This window comes from Xiphophorus couchianus, chromosome 4 (genome assembly GCF_001444195.1).
Source record: "Xiphophorus couchianus chromosome 4, X_couchianus-1.0, whole genome shotgun sequence".
NCBI lineage: Eukaryota > Metazoa > Chordata > Actinopteri > Cyprinodontiformes > Poeciliidae > Xiphophorus > Xiphophorus couchianus.
The window spans coordinates 19145418-19165383 of NC_040231.1; the positions used below are offsets into that span (position 1 = coordinate 19145418).

At 37.5% G+C, this 19966-nt stretch overlaps 1 protein-coding gene across 11 annotated transcripts in view; it reads right to left on the reverse strand.

Moving 5' to 3' along the window:
• The window catches only part of plekha7b (pleckstrin homology domain containing, family A member 7b), a 78628-nt gene extending 59273 nt beyond the window's left edge, over window positions 1-19355 (reverse strand). For 5 of the 11 annotated variants that reach the window (XM_028015412.1, XM_028015413.1, XM_028015411.1 and 2 more), the window contains exons 1-4: window positions 19211-19354; window positions 19009-19085; window positions 18836-18893; window positions 18713-18751 (exon numbers count right to left, since the gene is read on the reverse strand). In XM_028015412.1, coding sequence (XP_027871213.1) covers window positions 18713-18751; window positions 18836-18893; window positions 19009-19085; window positions 19211-19293 — 257 coding nt within the window. In that variant the 5' untranslated portion in view covers window positions 19294-19354. Of the gene's footprint in view, window positions 1-4034; window positions 4471-12120; window positions 12318-18712; window positions 18752-18835; window positions 18894-19008; window positions 19086-19210 lie in introns of those variants that run through there. The other 6 variants (XM_028015420.1, XM_028015418.1, XM_028015410.1 and 3 more) reach the window with 4 other exon arrangements.
• Window positions 19356-19966: the final 611 nt, after the last annotated feature.

A 19966-nucleotide genomic window follows, 5' to 3' on the forward strand; every position in this document is an offset into this window, starting at 1 on the left:
AGAATAAAAAAAGTAAACTGATTATTCTGTGTGGCTGATTTCCTGCTCGTGTGCTCATACGCTTTTGGTCCGTCGAGTTTAAATCACAACACTAGTCACTGCATCAACTCTGCGAGAACTTTAAGTATGACTCTTCATTTCAAATACTCTTATTTTAAAGAAAGAATGGAAATAGCTCTACAGTTTTTGCCTAGTTACGCTCATAGTTGACTCACTGTTGTCCCCTTCATTGCTACTATTTCTCAAAAGTGGCTCATTCATCCCCACTCCCAAATCTCAAATACTGTAGGTGGTCAAGTCTTTGCACAACAGTCCCTCCCAGCAGCAGTCAAGCATCTCACGCCACATCTACACTGCAATTAAAAATATGCTACTGGCTGATCTCTTTACAGTCAGAATATATTGCAAAAAGAATTTACTTGGTTTAAAAAATAAAAGAAATTACATACATGTTTCACTCTATTCACGTGGTTCTTTTATAACATTATATTGTTTTAGATTCCTAAGTGAATAGTATGATTGCAAACTAACCCAGAATAAAGAAAATGAAAACCATGAAACCATCAACATTATTAAAACAGTAAGAAAAAAAAAGAAGTCATTTCTAATTGTAAAACAGAATTGTGAGTAAATGGCAATACTTAAGAGCAACACACATCGGTAGTGTAAGGTTGACGTCATAAATGTGTCTCATTTTCTATCAAACAAAATGCTAATAATACCTAGCTTCCCATTTGTTACAAAAGAGCATACATCTCACAATACCAAAATGAAGCTTATGGAAGCACAATAACTATAGAACACCATAACCAAAGAAAATAGCTAACATATTCAAAAAGCAGTGAGAAGAAGCAAAGCTTATTGTCCTTAGCCCCATTAAGGTTGTTAATGCGATAAGGCAGGTGCAAAGTGTTGATGTTTTGCTAAAACTACCCACTGCTGAACCCAAAAATCTGTTTTCTGTCAGTGCAATTTAGAGAAAACCCACTCAGTGTGTGTTAAAAGAGCCAGTTTACATGCCATGACCCCAAGCCAGAAACAGAGCAGCACATTTTACAGCAACAGCCCAATCTTTTTACCAGCTCAAGCGTGCACAGCTTGTCTATAAGACTTTATCAGCAGAGAATAACAAATAGATCTCAGATCTCTTGTTAAGACAGACAAATGCCTTCCTCTCCACTTACAATCTCTCCTTTGTGAAACATAAAGACTGTGTGTACGCGTGTGTCAGTGAGAGTGTTGAATCTAGGCTACCTGTGTTCACAAACACCTCAGAGGGAACTCTCCCCTTGTGCTTGTCATTACAGAACCTGAGCACCAAAGACACAGAAACAGATGAAGCGCAGCCACCAAACACACTCCCACTGGGGCTTTACATTACCATGATGCACATAGTAACAACAACATGCAGCTATTCCATGACTGCAATGCTGAATGGTGATAGAAACACCTCTGTGCCACACCAAAGATCTGACACACACTACCCTTCCAAATGCAAAAAAAAAAAAAAAAAAAAACTTACAAAGTTGTAAAAGCAGGTAAAACTTTCCGGTAAATGACCTTTTCTTTAGTATCATTTCAGTGCATAACCTTTTTTTTTTTCTAATTTAAACCCAAAGTCTGAGGCCCACCCACACCTCAAAGGATAGCAGCTATCACATTATCGCTTTTACAAGGGAATTAAATGGAGGGATTAAATAAATCATGCTCCACTTGGCCAGGAGAGGGTAACAGAAATTAAAGGCTAATTTTAGCCGTCTGCAGAAAAGCTCGCAGGCGTCGTATAGGTATAGGACAGAGGTGGGGGTGCAAGCGGCACACAAGCTCTGAAAACCCCAACTGGCTTTCAGGAAACATCCCTTCCCTGGAATTTCAATCCCACTCACAGGCTGATCTAAATCACAGTGTGGGGAATTTTAAAGGTTATAGCGCTCATTTAAAGTGAATACTTGCCCTTTTAACTTGAACCATCTGTGTCATGATCATGTGGATACGTAGGAAGTATCAAGTCTCCCTGGAAATGTGCAGCATGTCTATAGTTAGGGAGAGGTCACCTCCTCTCTCCTGTATTCGCTTATTATCAGCGCACGGTACCTTTTATGAATGTCGTTTTTCCAGGATGGAGTGATTCAGATGCTGAGGCAAAGGCATGACCTCCATGTTAGGTTAGCAATTACAGTAAATAAATCCCAGCAACCTTTAGTTGTATTTCATACTGATTAAATAAAAAAAAAAAAATCTTGCTTAGGTGAGCTTGAGTAACCTTCACTGAGTAAACACTAAATCATATGTTCAGAGGACCACACCAGTATCATAGCTGACCATCATTTTATCAATAAAAAAAGAACACTGAACAAAGACCTGCAGGAAAATGACAAGAGGTCAAAAGAAAGAACATGAATTAGCTTAATATACTTATAGCTATATATACTGCAGGGAAAACAGTATTGATGGGAGCTGGCCCAAATGGTCATCCATTACTTGCTGATTACAGGTGAAATTTTGCAGTATGGTGTTCTGAGTTCTCTGCCTGTGAGGCTGAGAGAACAGCAGGAGGGCTCACCGACAGGAGAGAATACGCACGAATGATAAATTGGCCAAGTAACCTTATCGCTTCAGCTGACAACAAGACGCTGCCAGAATGTTAATAGGCTTTATATGTTAATAGGCCTTTTCACCTCATAACCTAAAGAGTTTACGTAGTTGACCCAAGAATCAGTATATAAATGGTCCATAGTTGGAATATATGTTTGGGTTTATTTCAAATGATGCTAAAGCTTAGCACGCAAATAGATATAAGAAGAAAAATATGTTTGCTTTATCTTTAAGGAAGCTGAAATTGAGCAAGTTCCAATGGTGAAAAGGCAACTCAGCCAGTTAATACCAGTGTATTATGTGATCATTTCTCAAGCAGTGCCACTGGGTTCAAGCAGGAGAATAGGTTTCAGTTTTTACATGTGACCCGTCATGGGCAGCAATGCATCTGTGAAGAACCAAAATCAACTAAAATAGTTGATTTTCAATTCAATTCATCAATTCACCAGTTTGCCAATTAGTACCCCCATTTTGAACAGGAAGAAGTAGCAAAACATAGGTGAAAAACTGTGGCAAAAATTGGCAAAGGAGGAAACTACCACTTGAATCTCTCTGTAAGGGTACACACGCATGGCAAATTGATAAAGTTATTTTAATGTACTTTATCTTTTACTGAATTAAAAACATAACCATGAGATATTTTAATGAACACATTTATTTTCGGAACCAAGACAAATATTTTCTCAAAGAATCTAAGAAACAAATGGTGACTTGTAAAAATGTTGAGGTGCTGGTAAAAAGTTTATTTTCAGTTGCAGTAGCTGGTGCACAAACTTTTCATTTCCGTCCCTTGACTCAGTTCAAATGTACATCACATGGATAATGTGCAGAAGATGTAGAAAGTGCAAGTATCAATAACCTATGTGTATCTCTCTTTGTGTGTATGGAGGTTGTGGTGAGGGTTGGTGCTGACTACTAGCATCAAGAAGATTGCAATGCAGTCCCATATTAAGAGGCACATTCCTTTGAAAGCTGTCTCCCTGGTTTACTCAGATAAGGGAAATACTGTATCAACCCTCTGCAACAGACCATTCGGGCTACAGATGCATCCCTCACTAACCATCATAACCTTAGAGATCATAGTTGTGCTTACATCAACACACATATCAGTGTCCTGGGATCATGAGGCACTGCAGTGAGCAGTTCTCTTCTCATTCCTGAAAGGACAGCTTGCTTGGTACACATTGATAAACTCTCTGCAGGCGACAGAGAGAAACAGCAGCCTTGATTTGTTGTTGCAACAACAAATGAGAGATACATTTCAGCATGCATGTAAATGCTCCCTCCAGCAGACAATCCGCATACAGCCACTTTACCGGCATGCAAGCCAAAGCACTTTTTACCCCGCAGCTGCTGGACAGCTTTAGCAGACATTTCCTAAGCGTTTCAGTGGCAGTTCAGTCCTACATATGTGTTAGTAGAGGGGCTGGGATACACACCTGCGAGTCGCCCCACACTCTGGCCGCCTCTTGTAAGGGGCGTGGGAGCTCGATTGTCCTGGCTTGCCCAGCATGTTAGCTGCAGGTCTGCTATTTGCCGTGTTGTGCTCGTCTCTGTGGTGCTTGAGTGTGTGTGTGTGCACTTCTCCCAGCTGGTAGTGCTGCTGATGCTGACGTCCTCTGCTGTGCTCCGTGGCATCAATTCATTCAAAACAACCTGCTTCCCGCCTCTCCTGTGTTGTGGAGCTAAAAATACACACAATCGCCAAACTGTCCCTCCTCTCCGAGAGCCGCATACACTAGTGATTGGGGGTTTTATGGCCACTCAACCACACAGATCGATCTTGGAGGAAGTTCAAAAGCACAAATAGAAAAAAAAAATCACTAACCTTAATCTATAAAATAATAGTTAAATGTCTATTCCCTTCTAGTAATTGTATTCTTTCTCTCCTGACTCCTACTTCTGTAATGAATGCGTCCCTCAGCAGAGCTCTGCTGTGTGTGCACCTCCCTGAACTGGACACTCTTTCTGCTTCATTCCCTCTGCAGTTATGCGGGAAATCCACAGCAGAAACTCAGAGAACAAGGACGAGGATAGGAAGTAAAGTAGGAAGGAATGCAGGAATAATTTAAGTTATGAGTGTTAAACTTTTCTATCTTTAACAGCTAAGATTTGGGATAATAAATACATTTATTTTCTGTACAATGCTTAACTTTCCTTTCAAAAATGTGAGTTTTTGCATGTTGCATTCAAAATTATTTTGAATGCAACATGGGTTTTTCTGTTCCTTTTTCACATTACACAGCAGAGCTTTGCTATCCAAGAGGATCTCTGTAAACAGCTTAAACAGGAAATCCTGCCAGATTCATCCAAATGAGATGAACAGAGGAGTGCAAGTCAGAAAAAAAAAACATGAGAAATGGAAGTGAATGCCGGGTTATGACCCAACAGCTGAGGAGACTGATGACTCCGTCATGCCACAAACGTCTTCTATCAGCTGATATGGGAACCTCTGCCATAGATGAAAAATGTCTTCCACAACCTCTAAGGACTCAGGGAGTTCAGATTAAAGTGACAATACCTGCATTCACACACATGCACAGGAAGGGAGGGGTACATCCATCTGCTGGTGCCCTGGTCCTGTGTTGCCCTCAGCAAACTTTCATCCTCTGCTGTTCCTTCTCATCCATCTTCACCACGCTCTCCTTCACATCTCGTTAACATACCTCAGGAGTCGCGGCTCTCACACAGCAAGTAAAAACCTCGTCAGCAATGTGATCACGGCACCAGTCTGACAGATCCCTGTGCTTAATGGCCATTTGAACTGCACATTAGTCATCTGTTGTGATTATTTTAACTATATGAAAAAAGGAAATGTGTTAAAAATAAAAAAAGATTATCTTAAAGAGGCAAAAATCATACGTAATGTAGAACAAGTTATGAATATTCCTCCGGAAAACAAGGATCTACAAAGGGATTAAAGAAAAACATTTTGGGGGAATATTTTCCTGTTATCACATGCTGTTAACTGTATATTTTAAACTTATTTTAAACTTATTTTTATAAAACTTTTTTTTTAAGTCCAACGTACATTATCTGGATGTGATTCAATGTAGCTGCAAATCCTCCAATTTCAGTTGAATAACAACAGCTGAAAGAGAATCTGCAGTGAAATGATCTTATACATTATGGATTGTTATGGATTTTGTTGCAAAGCTAAATATCACAACACTCAGCTACTCCGCACAACAGCTACTAGACTTGTTTTTATAAATCAAAATAGAAATGGCATTTTGGAATGGAGACTATTCATGGTGATCAATCGCCCAAATTTCACTAATCCTACATATAATCTATGGATCAAACTCTTTATTAGATAATTAAGAGTAAAACGATTTACAACGCTAGCAGATTTAGGTTTGAAGTAATCTTTTGATTTTATCAACCAGTTTCTTCTATCAGGTAGTAATATTAAGGTTGCAGAGTAGCCCAGCCAATTTTAGACTTGACTGAGCATCAGTGTACGGAGCTCAATATCAGGGTGATGGCAAGGAGGACTTCCAACTCAAGAACTTGGAGCTCATCCCCAAAACTAAATTGTTCAAATTCCAATGGAAAGATGCAAGAAGCTGGTCAGCAGTTAAGAGTTTGATTGCTCTATTGTCAAAACAGACTTTTCAATTGGTTATCTAAAAAAAAAACTACATCATTTTGTACATGCCACTTTTTAAATAACATGTAAAAAAAAAACAGATGAACTATTTTGTTCAAAAATCAAAACTCCTTTTAAATGGTTTTCTTTTCTTTTTGTGAGAGATGCCTCCATCATTTCCTTTCAGAATCAAACTTTGTGATTAAATAATAGTTTTAAATCTAAATCTGCAAGGGACATAAATAATTTTGAGTCTAACTGTACCATTATCTATGGCAAAAAATAAGAAAAATGCAATAAATTATAAAACTTTGTGCAAACTTTCACTTCTATTTATATGCTACTTATCTTCTTATAAATGCTAGAAGATCTGCTGTTTCAAATTTGATCATTTCACTTTCAACCCCCTCATTCTTCAAAGCAAAATATATATTACTAATTAATCCAATGACTTCTATGCAGTTACTTTTAAAGATTTACTATTGCCTCAAAACAGTTGAATATTGCATAAAAGTGCAATATTTCTAGTCAGTTATTTCAGATTGTGAAAAATATATTATACAGAACCTATTAAACAGGTTTGGATATATCCCAAACCTTTGTCTGTCCAGTAACTAAACGTTTCAGAAAATTAGAATGTTGTGAAAAAGGTCATTATTGGAAACTCGTTGTGTCATACTCTAATCAGCCAATTAACTCAAAACGCCTGCAAAAATTCCCGAGCCCTTAAACGTCTCACTCTGTGTTAGTGGTAGGCTGCACCAGTGTTTCCCCAAAGCTGGTCCTCAAGACACATTGCCCTGCATGATTTAGATGTTTCTCTGTTTTAACATAACTGATTCAGAAGACAGCAATTCAGTAAAAGCCTGTTATTCAGCCATCAATTGAAATCAAGTGCGCTATGTAAAACAATAAAATGCCAATTGTTCTCTAAAAGCACTGAAAGCTGGATAGACTGTGTTCTAGTCTATCCACAGCCTATTTGAACTTGATTCACACCTAAATGAATCAAGTTCAAATAATAATAAAACAAAAATCTTAGCACAGCAACAAACTTCTCTTTTTCTGTAGGAACATGCCCAGAAATCCTTTAAATTAATACTGTGTATGACTAATTTAAATGAATAATATCAGAAGTGCAAATAAAGAGTTATGTACTACAGCTGTCTTTGTAAGTGTGGCCTCTATGAAGAGGCCAAATTTAATTTTGAGACTTAGGTTGGTGAAAAACATTTTAAGTTGAGCTGGAAAATCACAATTTCTGACCACAAGCTAAGCTCAACAATAGTGTAAATACAAAACCAGCTTTTGTCACACTCACAACACACTGAAGTTATGAAGCAAACTCCATTTACACATTTTCCAAACATTACCAGTTAATGTGAACTGCCCTAGGCAGTGCTGGATACTGAAAACTCCCTTCATATTTAACTACTATGTTTGCACTACATATTGCAATTATACACATTCATTTTAATCTGTTTTCACTTTACGAGTAAAATTCTTATCTTTAAAACCGCCTAAAAGTTAAAGTTATTGATAGAATCAAAACATGAATGTAAATTCTTAAAGTGACAGTACATAAGCATCTAACTGCTATTATGAAATAAACAATGACAAAACACCAAAGAAATGTTACTAACGTGTAAATGAAGACATTGAAGGAATTAATATTTCAAATGCCGAACACAGATACACATAACATAACTTTAGTAAAATAGCTATGAACTGGCTAGCTTCTGTGAGTATAGCAGAGCAGCTGTATTAGTCATTTATCACTGTCTTTAGCCAGCTTCTTTAAATAGCTAATAGTAAAATTATAAAATCTTTTGTCAGTACATGTTGGTACTCACCAGTCACTGAAAAAACAAGATCCATTTCTAAGTACCCGTATCTGTTCCCGACAATAAGAAGTGTTTCTTTTAGCTTGCTTTACGCATTGAAACTGAATCAGCTTGATGAGTGTGCTGGAAAGGCCACAGAGAGGAGTGTCAGAGAGAAGAAGATCTGCTGTTTCAGCCCTATCTCCCTCTTAACTCTTGACAACACAGAGACACTCCCAACACGTACAAAACCCAGCTCTACCTAGCTAGTAGGAAGAGAAAAAACATAACAGAGGCTGGAAACCGAGGAAAACGGGACGGACCAAACCTCCCACTGTCTACGGCTGCCATAGATGAGTAGTAATCACCTCGCTGCGTTGTCCAGAAAAGTGCTGACCTTGGTCTCTGACTGCAACCAGAGCCCTCTGATTCACCCCGAGTCAACTTTATCAGATCCCATCCAGACGGCCAGTGGGAACAAGGGATAAAGGATGGAGAGAAAAACTGAGTGGCAGCTCGAGCTGCTGGAAGGACGGTTCAATAATCTACAGACAGACCGTTAGATAGAAGCAGAGGATGAAGGTGGTGCAGGTCGGTTCGATAGACAGTCAAGTCACTGCATTATATATCTATATCTATCTATCTATCTATCATATCTTTCTATCTATTGTTTCTTATAGGAACTTCATTTCTAAAGGCCACATACCAGGGATCCTGACTTCAGCCTTAATGCTTATGACATAGTCTATATCTCACACTTCAGGTCAGAGGAATACAAGGGTTAATCACTATATTTACATCTCAAATTATTTTCAGGCAAGAATCCCTGAAAAGATAAAACCATGTAAAAGGATATTAGATATTGCTAAAAAATGGCATGTTGAAAATTATTTAGGCAATTCTCAATAATCAGAGCAAAAAAAAACTGCATTTATACTATAGTAATTAACCCATCTTATGATTGCTGATCATAGTCAGTTTGTTTAATGTTTCTACTGGTATTTTGACGGCTGTGGCCTTCTGGTCATTACCCTAATGTTTAGCTCTCCTCACATGGTCCTCTATCAGAGTCAAGTCGGGCTCTGGCTGGGCCATTTTCAACACATTTATATTAGTGAATAATCAATAAATCTGAGCTTAACTGTATAGTAACCCTTAAAAGGGAGAGAATGCTAAAGCATTTTGATAAAATACTAAAAGACATCTTGTAGAAATTAATTATTTGCCATGAAAACATATAGTACACAGCACGGTCTTCTAGTGGCTACAAAAAAAGAGAAGTGCCACAACTCTTTCATGCACAACTCTGCAAAATTTAACCATGTCCAGTACACAGAGAGTACACCGTCACTAACACCAGGTTTAATTTTACTTTTCAGATTTAAGACCAATGATGGATCAATAAGAGTTATGCAAAATGTGCAAAGTTGACATAATCACAGCAAAAGAGAAGTATATTGGAATGAGACGCAGTTAGAGATGGGCTGTATATTTGCAAAGAAAACTACATTGAATAGAGCCGCAAGGAATAACACAGCTGTGTGGTCAGTGTGTTCAATAATGCTGCAGAGAGTGAAATTACATTTGACCGTCACATCTGTGCTGACTAGAGTTGGCCAGAACAATGTATTCATTTATCTTATTCGCACTCAATATTCCATTGATGATGATAGCAAAATGCAATTAAGCGATACTGAGAGAGACATTGTTGGAGCTTATTTATTCTGTTCATTAGCTGCTAAATATAAGTTTGTGAAGTGATGACAGTTTTTAGCATCCAAAAATGTACAAAGCCCATGTACTGCAGATTTTAATCTTTAAGAAGATTTATTAGTAGATATGCAATCTATTGTTTTCTTTCCTGCTTTACTCAGTTTAGAACTGTGAAGAGCTAAATAGTGTTTTTGTTCTGTATGCATTCGAATCAGCAACTATTAGGAGGTAATTTTCCTGCCAACTCACTGATGCATTTTTAATCTAACACTGAGCTCTATCACAGTGATCTTGTATCTCGTTTGTGAATAAGTACATATCTCTCTCAGGAGACTATTTACTTACTTGCAGTTTGCCATTTGGCAGCTTGATGTCACTATAGTATACACATATTTTGAAATATACATGATGAACAGTAAAAGAATAATTACTGGTAGAAGAGTTATTAATTCAGTTTAATAACATTAGCATCTACAACAACATATTCAGTGAGGATTAGAGACAAAGAAGTTGGCTAATTCTTTGTTGATTTAGGAAAGTTCATAATAATAATAACAATAATAATAACAGAGTTGTTTTTTTACAGTTAGGTATTTGTCACTCTGTTACATTGCCAAGAAAAAAATCAGTAACAGAGTTTATTTCACTCTTCAGAAATATGATATTACCATGACTTGCTTTTTCAGATTGGATTTTAGACCATAATTCGCACAATGTGCTATGCATGACTTTTTTCTTCTTTACACCTTCTTGAAGCTGTTACAGCTACTCAAAATTATTTCAAAAATGTGTCTCAGTACTAATCACTGTCAACAGACCCTGGGTTCAACTCCACTGATCAAATGGTCTTCCTGATTGTTCACAGGCATTCCCACAGTCCACAAACACCAGAGGAATGTGACTGTGTTACTTTTGATGCAAGAAAATTTATTTCTCAGTGATGGATGGCTCTCTAGAGTCTAGCCCAAGGTCAATCTCGGCGACCCTTTAGGAAAAAAAGAGTGTAGTATAAACACATTTATAGTTATCGACGTAAATGCAACAACCAGGTTTTTTCTGGTCCAAATTGAATTCCAGTTTTCTCACCTGCCAGATCTGATTTTGATCAATTACAATGTTGTTTCATAAGTACTATAAACCATAAAAATGGCAAAAAGTGGTGCAGATTCCTTTATGTGGGTAGTAGTTTTGATACAAACAGAAACATTATCCCAATTTTGCATTATAGTAAATGTTTTGGTTTTTTTAGCTTTATGTGATTTTTTACTAAACTCAAAAGCTCCAAGGAGATTTGTGGAATTAGGCACTGCTTTGTGACAGTCATTTGGGCATTTAGGCTGCCCAAATGACTGTCATAGGAGATTCAAGTATTTCTCAAACATGCATGTCAACAAATCGACACTCCAGGTATGGTTTTGATGAGGGAATAACAATATAACATGATATAAAGCTTAACAGTGTCAATTTTCCATAATATCCTTCCCTCCTCCATTAATTTGGAGCAAGGGGTCTAATTTACAGAGTGTTGTAGATCAGACAAAATTAAAGGATCTTTTTGCTAGATTTTTTTTTATTACACACACATTTATATGTGTGTGTGTGTATATATATATATATATATATATATATATATAGAGGGAGAGAGAGAGAGAGAGAGAGTATATATATTTAAAAAAAAATAATATATATATATATATATATATATATATATATATATAGAGAGAGAGAGAGAGAGAGAGAGAGAGAGAGAGAGAGAGAGAGAGAGAGAGAGACAGCACATTTTGATTTATTGTTATTGAAAATTTCACCACTGGTTATACAGGAAAAAGAAAAGGAAGGTGCAGTATTTTTCTCCAGATAATGATTTCTATTGCATGTCATTGTTAATACAACCATGAAATATTTTTATCCACAATAATAAACACCCCACAAAAGGTATTGATATGTTGTCTATGTCATTTGTTAATGCCATGTATCTAGCAATTTTGTGGGAACAAACCAATTTTATTTCCATCCTTAAGGGCAAATGAGAGAGGAGTAAAACCCGCTTTATTTTCCAGTGGCTCCCGTCCCACTAAGATTCTGACAGAATGCGGCAGAAACAACTTCTGTCAAAAATCTATAAAAGAAAGAGTAAACAAACTCTGTCTTTATGAAAGATAACTGAATCATTTTAAGTACAAAGATTGATTCATTAACAGCAAGACTGTGAGAAATGCCAACTAAAGCTAAATAAATACAGTTTCCTACAATATATAAGTTGCATTTTTTTTTTTTTTTATGATTCGTCTACAGCTGAATTCAGATTTGTTGGACATTGTTGCATCAAATTATTTTCATGCAAACACTAAGCTTGAACCTAAGTTTTACTTAGCAAAATGTCTGTAATCCAGTTACCTTTCCTCAGCCTGCCTCTTCTTCTCCTCCAAACTCTGGGGCTGCACCTCTGTCTCGTGATCAGCCGACTTGATCCCCAAACCCAGAGGCATGCAACTAAAGCAGCAGGTCCCCATCCTAGCTCGGGCATCTCCTCTGCTCTGTCTCCACTCCGACTCCTGCAGCTCCAGCTCTGACTTTCTTAACCTGCCTTAGCCATACAGACAGCGACTGACTCATCACAAATAACGTATGTCATCACACAGAGCGCACATTAGGTCCACAGCTCTTAATGTAGTCATTCATTGCCGGTTCATGGACTAAATACTGCAAGTCATGGCAAGGCCTGATGGAAAGCTTCCCGCCTATCCTGCAGAACAAACTTCTACTGTACTAGACACTAAATCTGCTCTTTGTTTTCTCTCTTTGAAGGCCTGAACAGGACAGTGCATTATTTAAGCTTCATAATAACTCACTCTGGACATGACATTGACAACACAGTGCTGCTTTTTATCATCGTGACCCCAAGGGAGGATTCATATTGCCTCAGAAAACAAAAAGGACACAAAGAGATCTTCAAATGTGAAACATTATGGGGATTTTATATATATATATATATATATTTTTTTTTTACAGCCATACAGGCTCTCACTAATACACAGTATTATAACTGACTACACTACATGCAATGAGAAAGTAAAGACTGGGGGATTTTGAAAAGGGTTCAAAATGTGAAAACACAAACTTATCTGTTGGAACTATTCAGAAGTTTTACATTGCATAAACTAAGGATGATATCTAGCCTCATGAGGTCTGCTACTTGCCATCACCAAACATGTCAAATGTTTAAAAAGCCTTGCAGCTCTTCTATGCTTACTGAAATGAAATGCACCTTTACTTTTGCAGATAAGGCAAGGATATTCTGACTGAACCATCAATATCTTGTATGTTTTGCTGATAGTCAGCATCAGCAAAAAAAGGAAGAAAAATGCTAGAAAAGCAGCAAGATCAAACTATCTCCACACACAAAACTGCACTTGTGGAAAAAAGGTTGAGCTACAAGACGTGCACCTGACGGAGGCAGTATCAGAATTGCAGAAACAATAATGATAATAAATAAAATGAAATAAATTGTATGTTTAATTTATTAAACATAGAATTTATGTTTAGGCTGTTTGTCGTTTGAAAATCAAACCACGAACAGCCTATGTGGACACTTTGCAGATTGCAGCTGTACAGATTGGATGTCCTGATCTTAGCAAAACTACATAATGTATGGAATATACATTATGTATAATTACAGTTTGCAAAGGTAAAAAAGGAAATAATGTTTTTAAAAAAAGTCCTAAACCATTTAATGAAAACTTGCAAGTGCTGATAATCTCCTATTACCATACTGGATATTAACTTGATGTTTGGTCATATGACAGAGATACTTGTCATGTTGTTGAAGATGTTTTAGGTTATGATAGCACTGTATGCTAATCACAGGATAAATCACTATTTAAATAAGAGATAGTTCAAATGGGAATTTAAGTAGAATGTTGATGTCTAGCTCACATACAACATTTTTCTTTTGGTGCTATGCAGTACACATCAAGTGACAGGCACCATCAATACTATTAGAAGCAATTACTTTGTGTCCAAGATAAATATTTGGACCTAAAAATCTAAAAATAAAAAAAACTTTATTATGAAAGAGGAGTCCCCTTTTCTTCTTCAATCAATAGATTTTTTTGACTGGAATGCACTAGATAGAAAAGCTGTTGTGTTAGAGAGCCTTATTAGGTGAAACATCTGTTACAAGGAACATCATTAACAAGGAGGCATAACCACTACCAGTACAGTAGGTAGCAAATGAGTGAATCTCAGAGCACAATGACCTTATAATTATCAGCTTTCACCTAATACTCTGTTTGCACTGATCCTTTGTTTGTCTGCTTTAGGCAAGTTTGCTTTCCATCATTGGTATTCATTGATTTGTCTTCCATCATGCTTCATTACTGCCCATATTGGACTCAGCAAATATTTCCAAACTATTTCCCTCTAAACCACAGACCTTCACACAAACATGATGTCACTTTCATTATCCAAATTTTATACACTTTTACTATTTTTAACTTATCAGTTTCCAGTAAAGCACATTGTTGTGATTTGTAGATTAAGTTCAAAGTCAAATCCTGACATATTAAATGACTACTACTTATGTGACCTCTAGAAGATTTCTCCTGCATCTTGTTCTATATAAAAAAAGCCAAGTATGCTCCTCCTACTGCCTTTTTTTTTTTAACAAAGAACAGAAGGATATTTGGCATATTAAGCAATGCCTGTAAGTCTTACATCTATGGTACAAGTGCCTTCTCTGAAATGACACAGCATAAACACAACAGATGTTTTTGCTCATTTTGAAAGTATACACTTTAAACCAATTGTCAAAGATACAATTTCAACAAAATAAAGCAGTAGACACAGTAGAAAACACATTTTTCTTGACTGAGCAGGTCCCCCCGTAGTTGAATGTATCTCTCCATATAATACAATAAAAACGTATACTCGAACATTTAATGCAGAAAACTTTTAATTCTAAACTGCATAAGACAATGTTCGGGCTAGTTTCCCACATCCGATTTTCCAGGGTTGTTTTGACCATAGCAATGAGGCATAAATTTGATGCGTTTGCAGAAAAAGAAAGCTTCATTAAGGCAGTTTGGGGATAACTGGCCTGTAGGGATACTTGGCTTTATTTTCAATGGATTTAAAAAGCTCTGCTTCAAAACTCCCAAAACATCTGATGGCTAATTAACTCCTGCTGTTCTGGTCAAAACAGTCAGCTATTTCAAAAACGCAAGCACAACCTGAATACATAATAAGCTGTGGGACTACAGGAAGATAAACAGTCATTAAAAATCTTGGGCAACAATGAAATATTGACTGAGGTTTTTGTCTGTGATGAGTAAACAAAGTTAAAAAAAGAGGGTTAGGTAGTTATTTTTCTGTAGTGTGAAAACAGTAAGTTTTGATGTGGATATCAAACACTGCTGAATTCTCCAACATCATTGTGAGATCGTTCAACAATGTGAACCAAGTCCTCAACAGGACATCATTGTACCTCAGCGGGGTCATTTTTTTCCCCCTCAGGGAGCTATAGAATTGCACATTTCCTATGCTTGGTGAGTGTGGGTGATGTGAAACCCCACCTTCCCCAGCTTTCACCTGGAAATTATTTTAGACAGTGATTTATTCCTTTTCATAAGTTAATTAAAAGGCTTTTCCTCTGTGGTCCAAACATTGTGCCTGACAGCTATTCTCCTATGTAAGATTTTAAGTAGTATGGCTCTTTAGCACCCTAATAAATTAAATGTATCCCTTGTGTCTTTTAAAAGTTCAGCCTTTTGTTTCCTCCCTTTCTCTTGCTTCTGTTGATCTGTACTAGCCAGGCTAAAAGATCTCAACGGACAGACCTGCAGCAAAAACCATCTTTCCTCTCTTGATTTTGGAACATGAATTTCAAAATGGGTCAGTTCCTCTGAGGTCCTCCCAAAGGAAGACAGCAACACACAGACTATTTCAATCTACTGCCACACATGTAATGCTTCTTTTCTTTTCCTTTATCATTTTTAAGTGTATCAGTTCGCTAATATCACTGGATCAAAAGTACCTCAAGCTAAACACCGGTGGAATATTTCTGGGATGACCTAAGCCCACAATTCACCACAACACTGTTAAGCATTAATCAAGCAGCGATGGCCTGCAGGCAGCGAGCTGACCCGCAGCCCGCTGAGTAAACGTGAGTCCTGCCACCGTCAAGCTGCACGAACAATGCTTCCTTTGTGCCTCCGCTCAACTAAACTCCACCATCAACACACCACCATGTCTACAGACTGTTGTCACGGCAGCAGCATGTGGACTTCAGCTCTTGAGTTTGTTGTTGTGTGTACCTTCTGGACAGTTCAGTAATAGAAAGAAAATCAGCATGGGCATCCTGCTAATATTGCACAGTTTACTTGTTTTGAGCAATTTATTACAAAAATAACTTCCAAATAAGGATGATTTGTCAGTGGGATAAAATTATGAGACAAAACAAAGCATCATAGTCACAAATAGAAATTTAAGTATATTCACAACAGATGCTTATCCTTGTAGACTGAATAAAAACATTTCAAAAAGCTGAATTTCTACTACCCATTTCTGGCAAATGAAACTTGCAATCATTTTAAGTGCCTAAATAGGGCCAAAGTTTAAGTTGTCTTGATCCTTTCCAAGTCTTAATAATACAAATCAGGGTTTGAAAAGCTGTTCAGCTCAAACCATCTTCACTGTGCTCTATCCTTTTTGCCAAGTATCTTGACCTGACAGTACAACCCAAAGCTTCCCTTGCTCCAAAGCAGTTAAGATCTTCCTGCTTTGTTGACTGTTTTTAATCTATTCTGCCAACCTAACTCATGTTTTCAACAAGGGGCAGTAATAAATTAACTAGGAATCTGTGGTCAGCAAACTGCTGGAATAACAAAGTAGGAGTGGTGTACAAAAAAGGCAAAGTCTGCAACCATTTTTTATTTATCATTCTGAAAAAATGTAAAATAAGTTATATCTCCCTACATAAAACTCTCCAAAATCATAGTTCAGTTTTCTCAGTTGATTGGTTAAGTGGCTAATCTTTAAGGGAAGGAATGTATAATACATTTGATTAGAAATTAGAAAGAACAGAGAAAAAAATTACATGAAAAAAGGGCATATTTGCAGAAAAATTGCTCCTTTAGACTCAAAAAGCAGACATGGAAATAATAATTTGACTGTGATCCAAACACAGTCACAAAAGAGCAGCCCATAAGTTCTCAAACTATGACATTTCTAAAGAGCTAAATGGGCAACACAAGGCTGCGTTCAAAGCCGTGAGTGTTAGGATGCCATATATCCCACAACTTCACAAGCATATTGTTTGGGAAAAAGTAGGCAAATAAAGAAGTACAAAGAGCTTTTTATTCTTCCCACAAAGCGGGGCAGGAGCAACAAATTTATTGTCCAACACCATTGTATGTGTTTTTTAGTGTAGGGATTTGAAACATCTTTAGCTATCTTAGATTACTACAGATTTTTCTTCATTATACTCTCAAATTTACAAACTGGTGCATGCTATGTCACAAAACCAGTCCTTCAAATTTGTAGCTATTATCCACTCTGTCGAAGTAAAGCCACAAGTACAGGTTCTCTGTCTGGAACAACTGGGGAAAACTAAGAGTACGGCAAATTTAGATAAGCTATGTTGATGAATCATTGTGATGAATAATCATACAGGTTGCAATACTGACAATAGGAACACATGATGGTGGCAGTATAATGCCAACATCTTTCTTTTCTTCTGAAAGTGGTGCAGGAAAGACGTAAGAAATTATGGGAATATTAACTGAGTTAAAGACAGGTGGGCAAGAAAAGACTACTGGAAAATTCCAAAAATGTTTTGAAACTATATTTTTCCAACACGACAACAACCCAAAACAATCATCGAGGACTATGATAAAATAGTTTTGGTCAAAGCATAGTCAGTGTTTTTGAATTACCTAATCAAATTCCAAGTGAATATGTGGCAAGACTTGAAAATGTATGTGCACACCTGGACGAGACATACAATAAAAGACAAAAGCTAGAAAGTATTGGCTGAAAACATTTGTGTCCCCCAGTGCAGACAGAGATAATTGGTAAAAGCTTAATTTTACCAGTAAAAGTTTTTATTGATTAAAACAATGACAAAAAAAAAAACATTTATGATTTCTCAGAGCTTCAAAATGAAGTGCTATTTTGTATTGGTCCATAATTTAAAATCAAATAAAACATATTAACAAATGTGGTTGGAATGTGAAAAGAATTGGGAAAGGGGTCTAAAAAGTTTTAAAGTAATATGTAGTTATTCCTTTGTCTAATATTGGAACCAGAATCCAGTATTCTAGAGAAAACATTTGCCAATACTTATTTAGTCTATATTAAAACAAACTGTCCTCTTCAGAGTCAGTCAATTACAGAGACAAACATGACTTAATATCACGCAGACATTTACACCTACAAAACAGGCAAACTTCGTACACAAAGGTCGCTTGCTAATCAAGATTTGAACCTATGACCTTTCTGCTCCGGGAAAACTAACCAGCAATTCACCGTGCAGCTTGAACATGAATAATGAAGTTAAAGTGGGAAGTGCGTGAACATCTGACAAAAAGGAAACTCCATCGTTCTGCGTGTGTGTGACTTTGAAAATTCAGTCCTCCCTCCCTTCAGTAATGCAATCATGCCATACATCTCTGTCACCACATGGTCACACCCCTCTCCTGCAACCTTTACAGTCTCTCACTCACTGCCACACACACACATAGATTGCACACCTATCTAATGGAGAGAGAGAGGCAGAGTGTGAGGGAGAGTAGAGGTCCTGCATGGAAGATGTGAGGAGAATTTTAATAGCTTTCAGTCTGTCCTGTACAGGCTTTGCTACTTTCCTCTCAGACCGAGATAATTGGTTTCACCTATCAAATGAGATCCCTGTGTTAATCCATGTGTCTTCGTGTTTTTTGTGTCATATGCCCTGTAGGTTACATCCTTAGATAAATTAGTGTTCACAAACCTGCAACAGACCACGCGTGTTGCATAGCAGCAGAAGCCCCTGTCCACGTGAAACAAGCGATTTAGAGGAAAATGCACGGGAAAAATAATAATAATAATAATAATAATAAAAATACACACTCACTTGATGAAATAACTAGCTCCTTCTTCCGTGAAGCCCTCTTCCCATCCTCTCGGCAAATCTGCAAGACGAAAAAAAGGAGCATACTGAGCGGACCCACCACAGAAAGAAAACACGCTGCAGCAACAGTGTCCCGCCGGGGATCCCGCAAATCAGATCATTTATCTGCAGCCTACCTGATCGTATCATGTGTCCCGAGTTAACAGGCTCGCCGGTGCGTGGATGTAGCCAAGTAGTGCTACGAGTTTTATCGCTGCAAGAAAGACACCTGTTACTGAAGGGCAATAAAAAAAAAAAAAGAAAAGAGCCAAAACAGACTTCCACAGGGAGAGTTAAAAATGCCCCGCAAAGTAGGCTTAAAGACCCAGTGCTGCTCACTTAATAAAGAAGACCCGTCCATCTCTGCAAACTCCGTACGACCAGTGGTCAGGTAGAGTGTCCCGTCCGAGAGGTGCCGCCATGATCCCTGTTCTCAGGCTCGGCTACTGCCCCCCTCCCCGTCTCTTCCCACTCCGAAGACTTTTTTACATGGAGTCTAGATAATACCACCTCCAGGGCAGCGGATTTTTTAAAGGGGAAGAATACAAAAAAAAAGAAGAAGTAGTGAGCAACACACAACCACCACCAAAGAGCGCCGTCCTCCCAGCTGTTCGTTCACAAAGCAGAGGTCTGGAAGATTAAGTTCATCCAGGAAAAAATATTTAGAAAGTCCAACCGGAGAACGATATTGCTAAAGTGCTGAAACTCTTTGTGCTGTTGTTGGATTTTGTTACATTACAACCACGAACAGCAGCGTATTTTATTTGTGACGTGACAAACACAACACGCATAGTAGCTAGTTGGGAAGTGGGAGGAAAAGGAAACATTGTTTTTTAAATGTTTGCAAACAAAAATTTGAAACGAGTGTCATGCAAATGTATTAATGCCCCCCGAGTCAAACTTGATTCAACCACTTTTTACTGCAACTACAGTTGTGTTTCTGTGTCTCTACCAGCATTGCACGTCTATACAACAAATACTTTTTTTGTCTGGTCTTTGCAAAATCGATCAGTCACATTGGATGGAGAGAAAATGTATTTTAAAGTCTTTCCAAAGATTCTCAGTTGGATTTATTGTATGGCTGTACTTTTAACA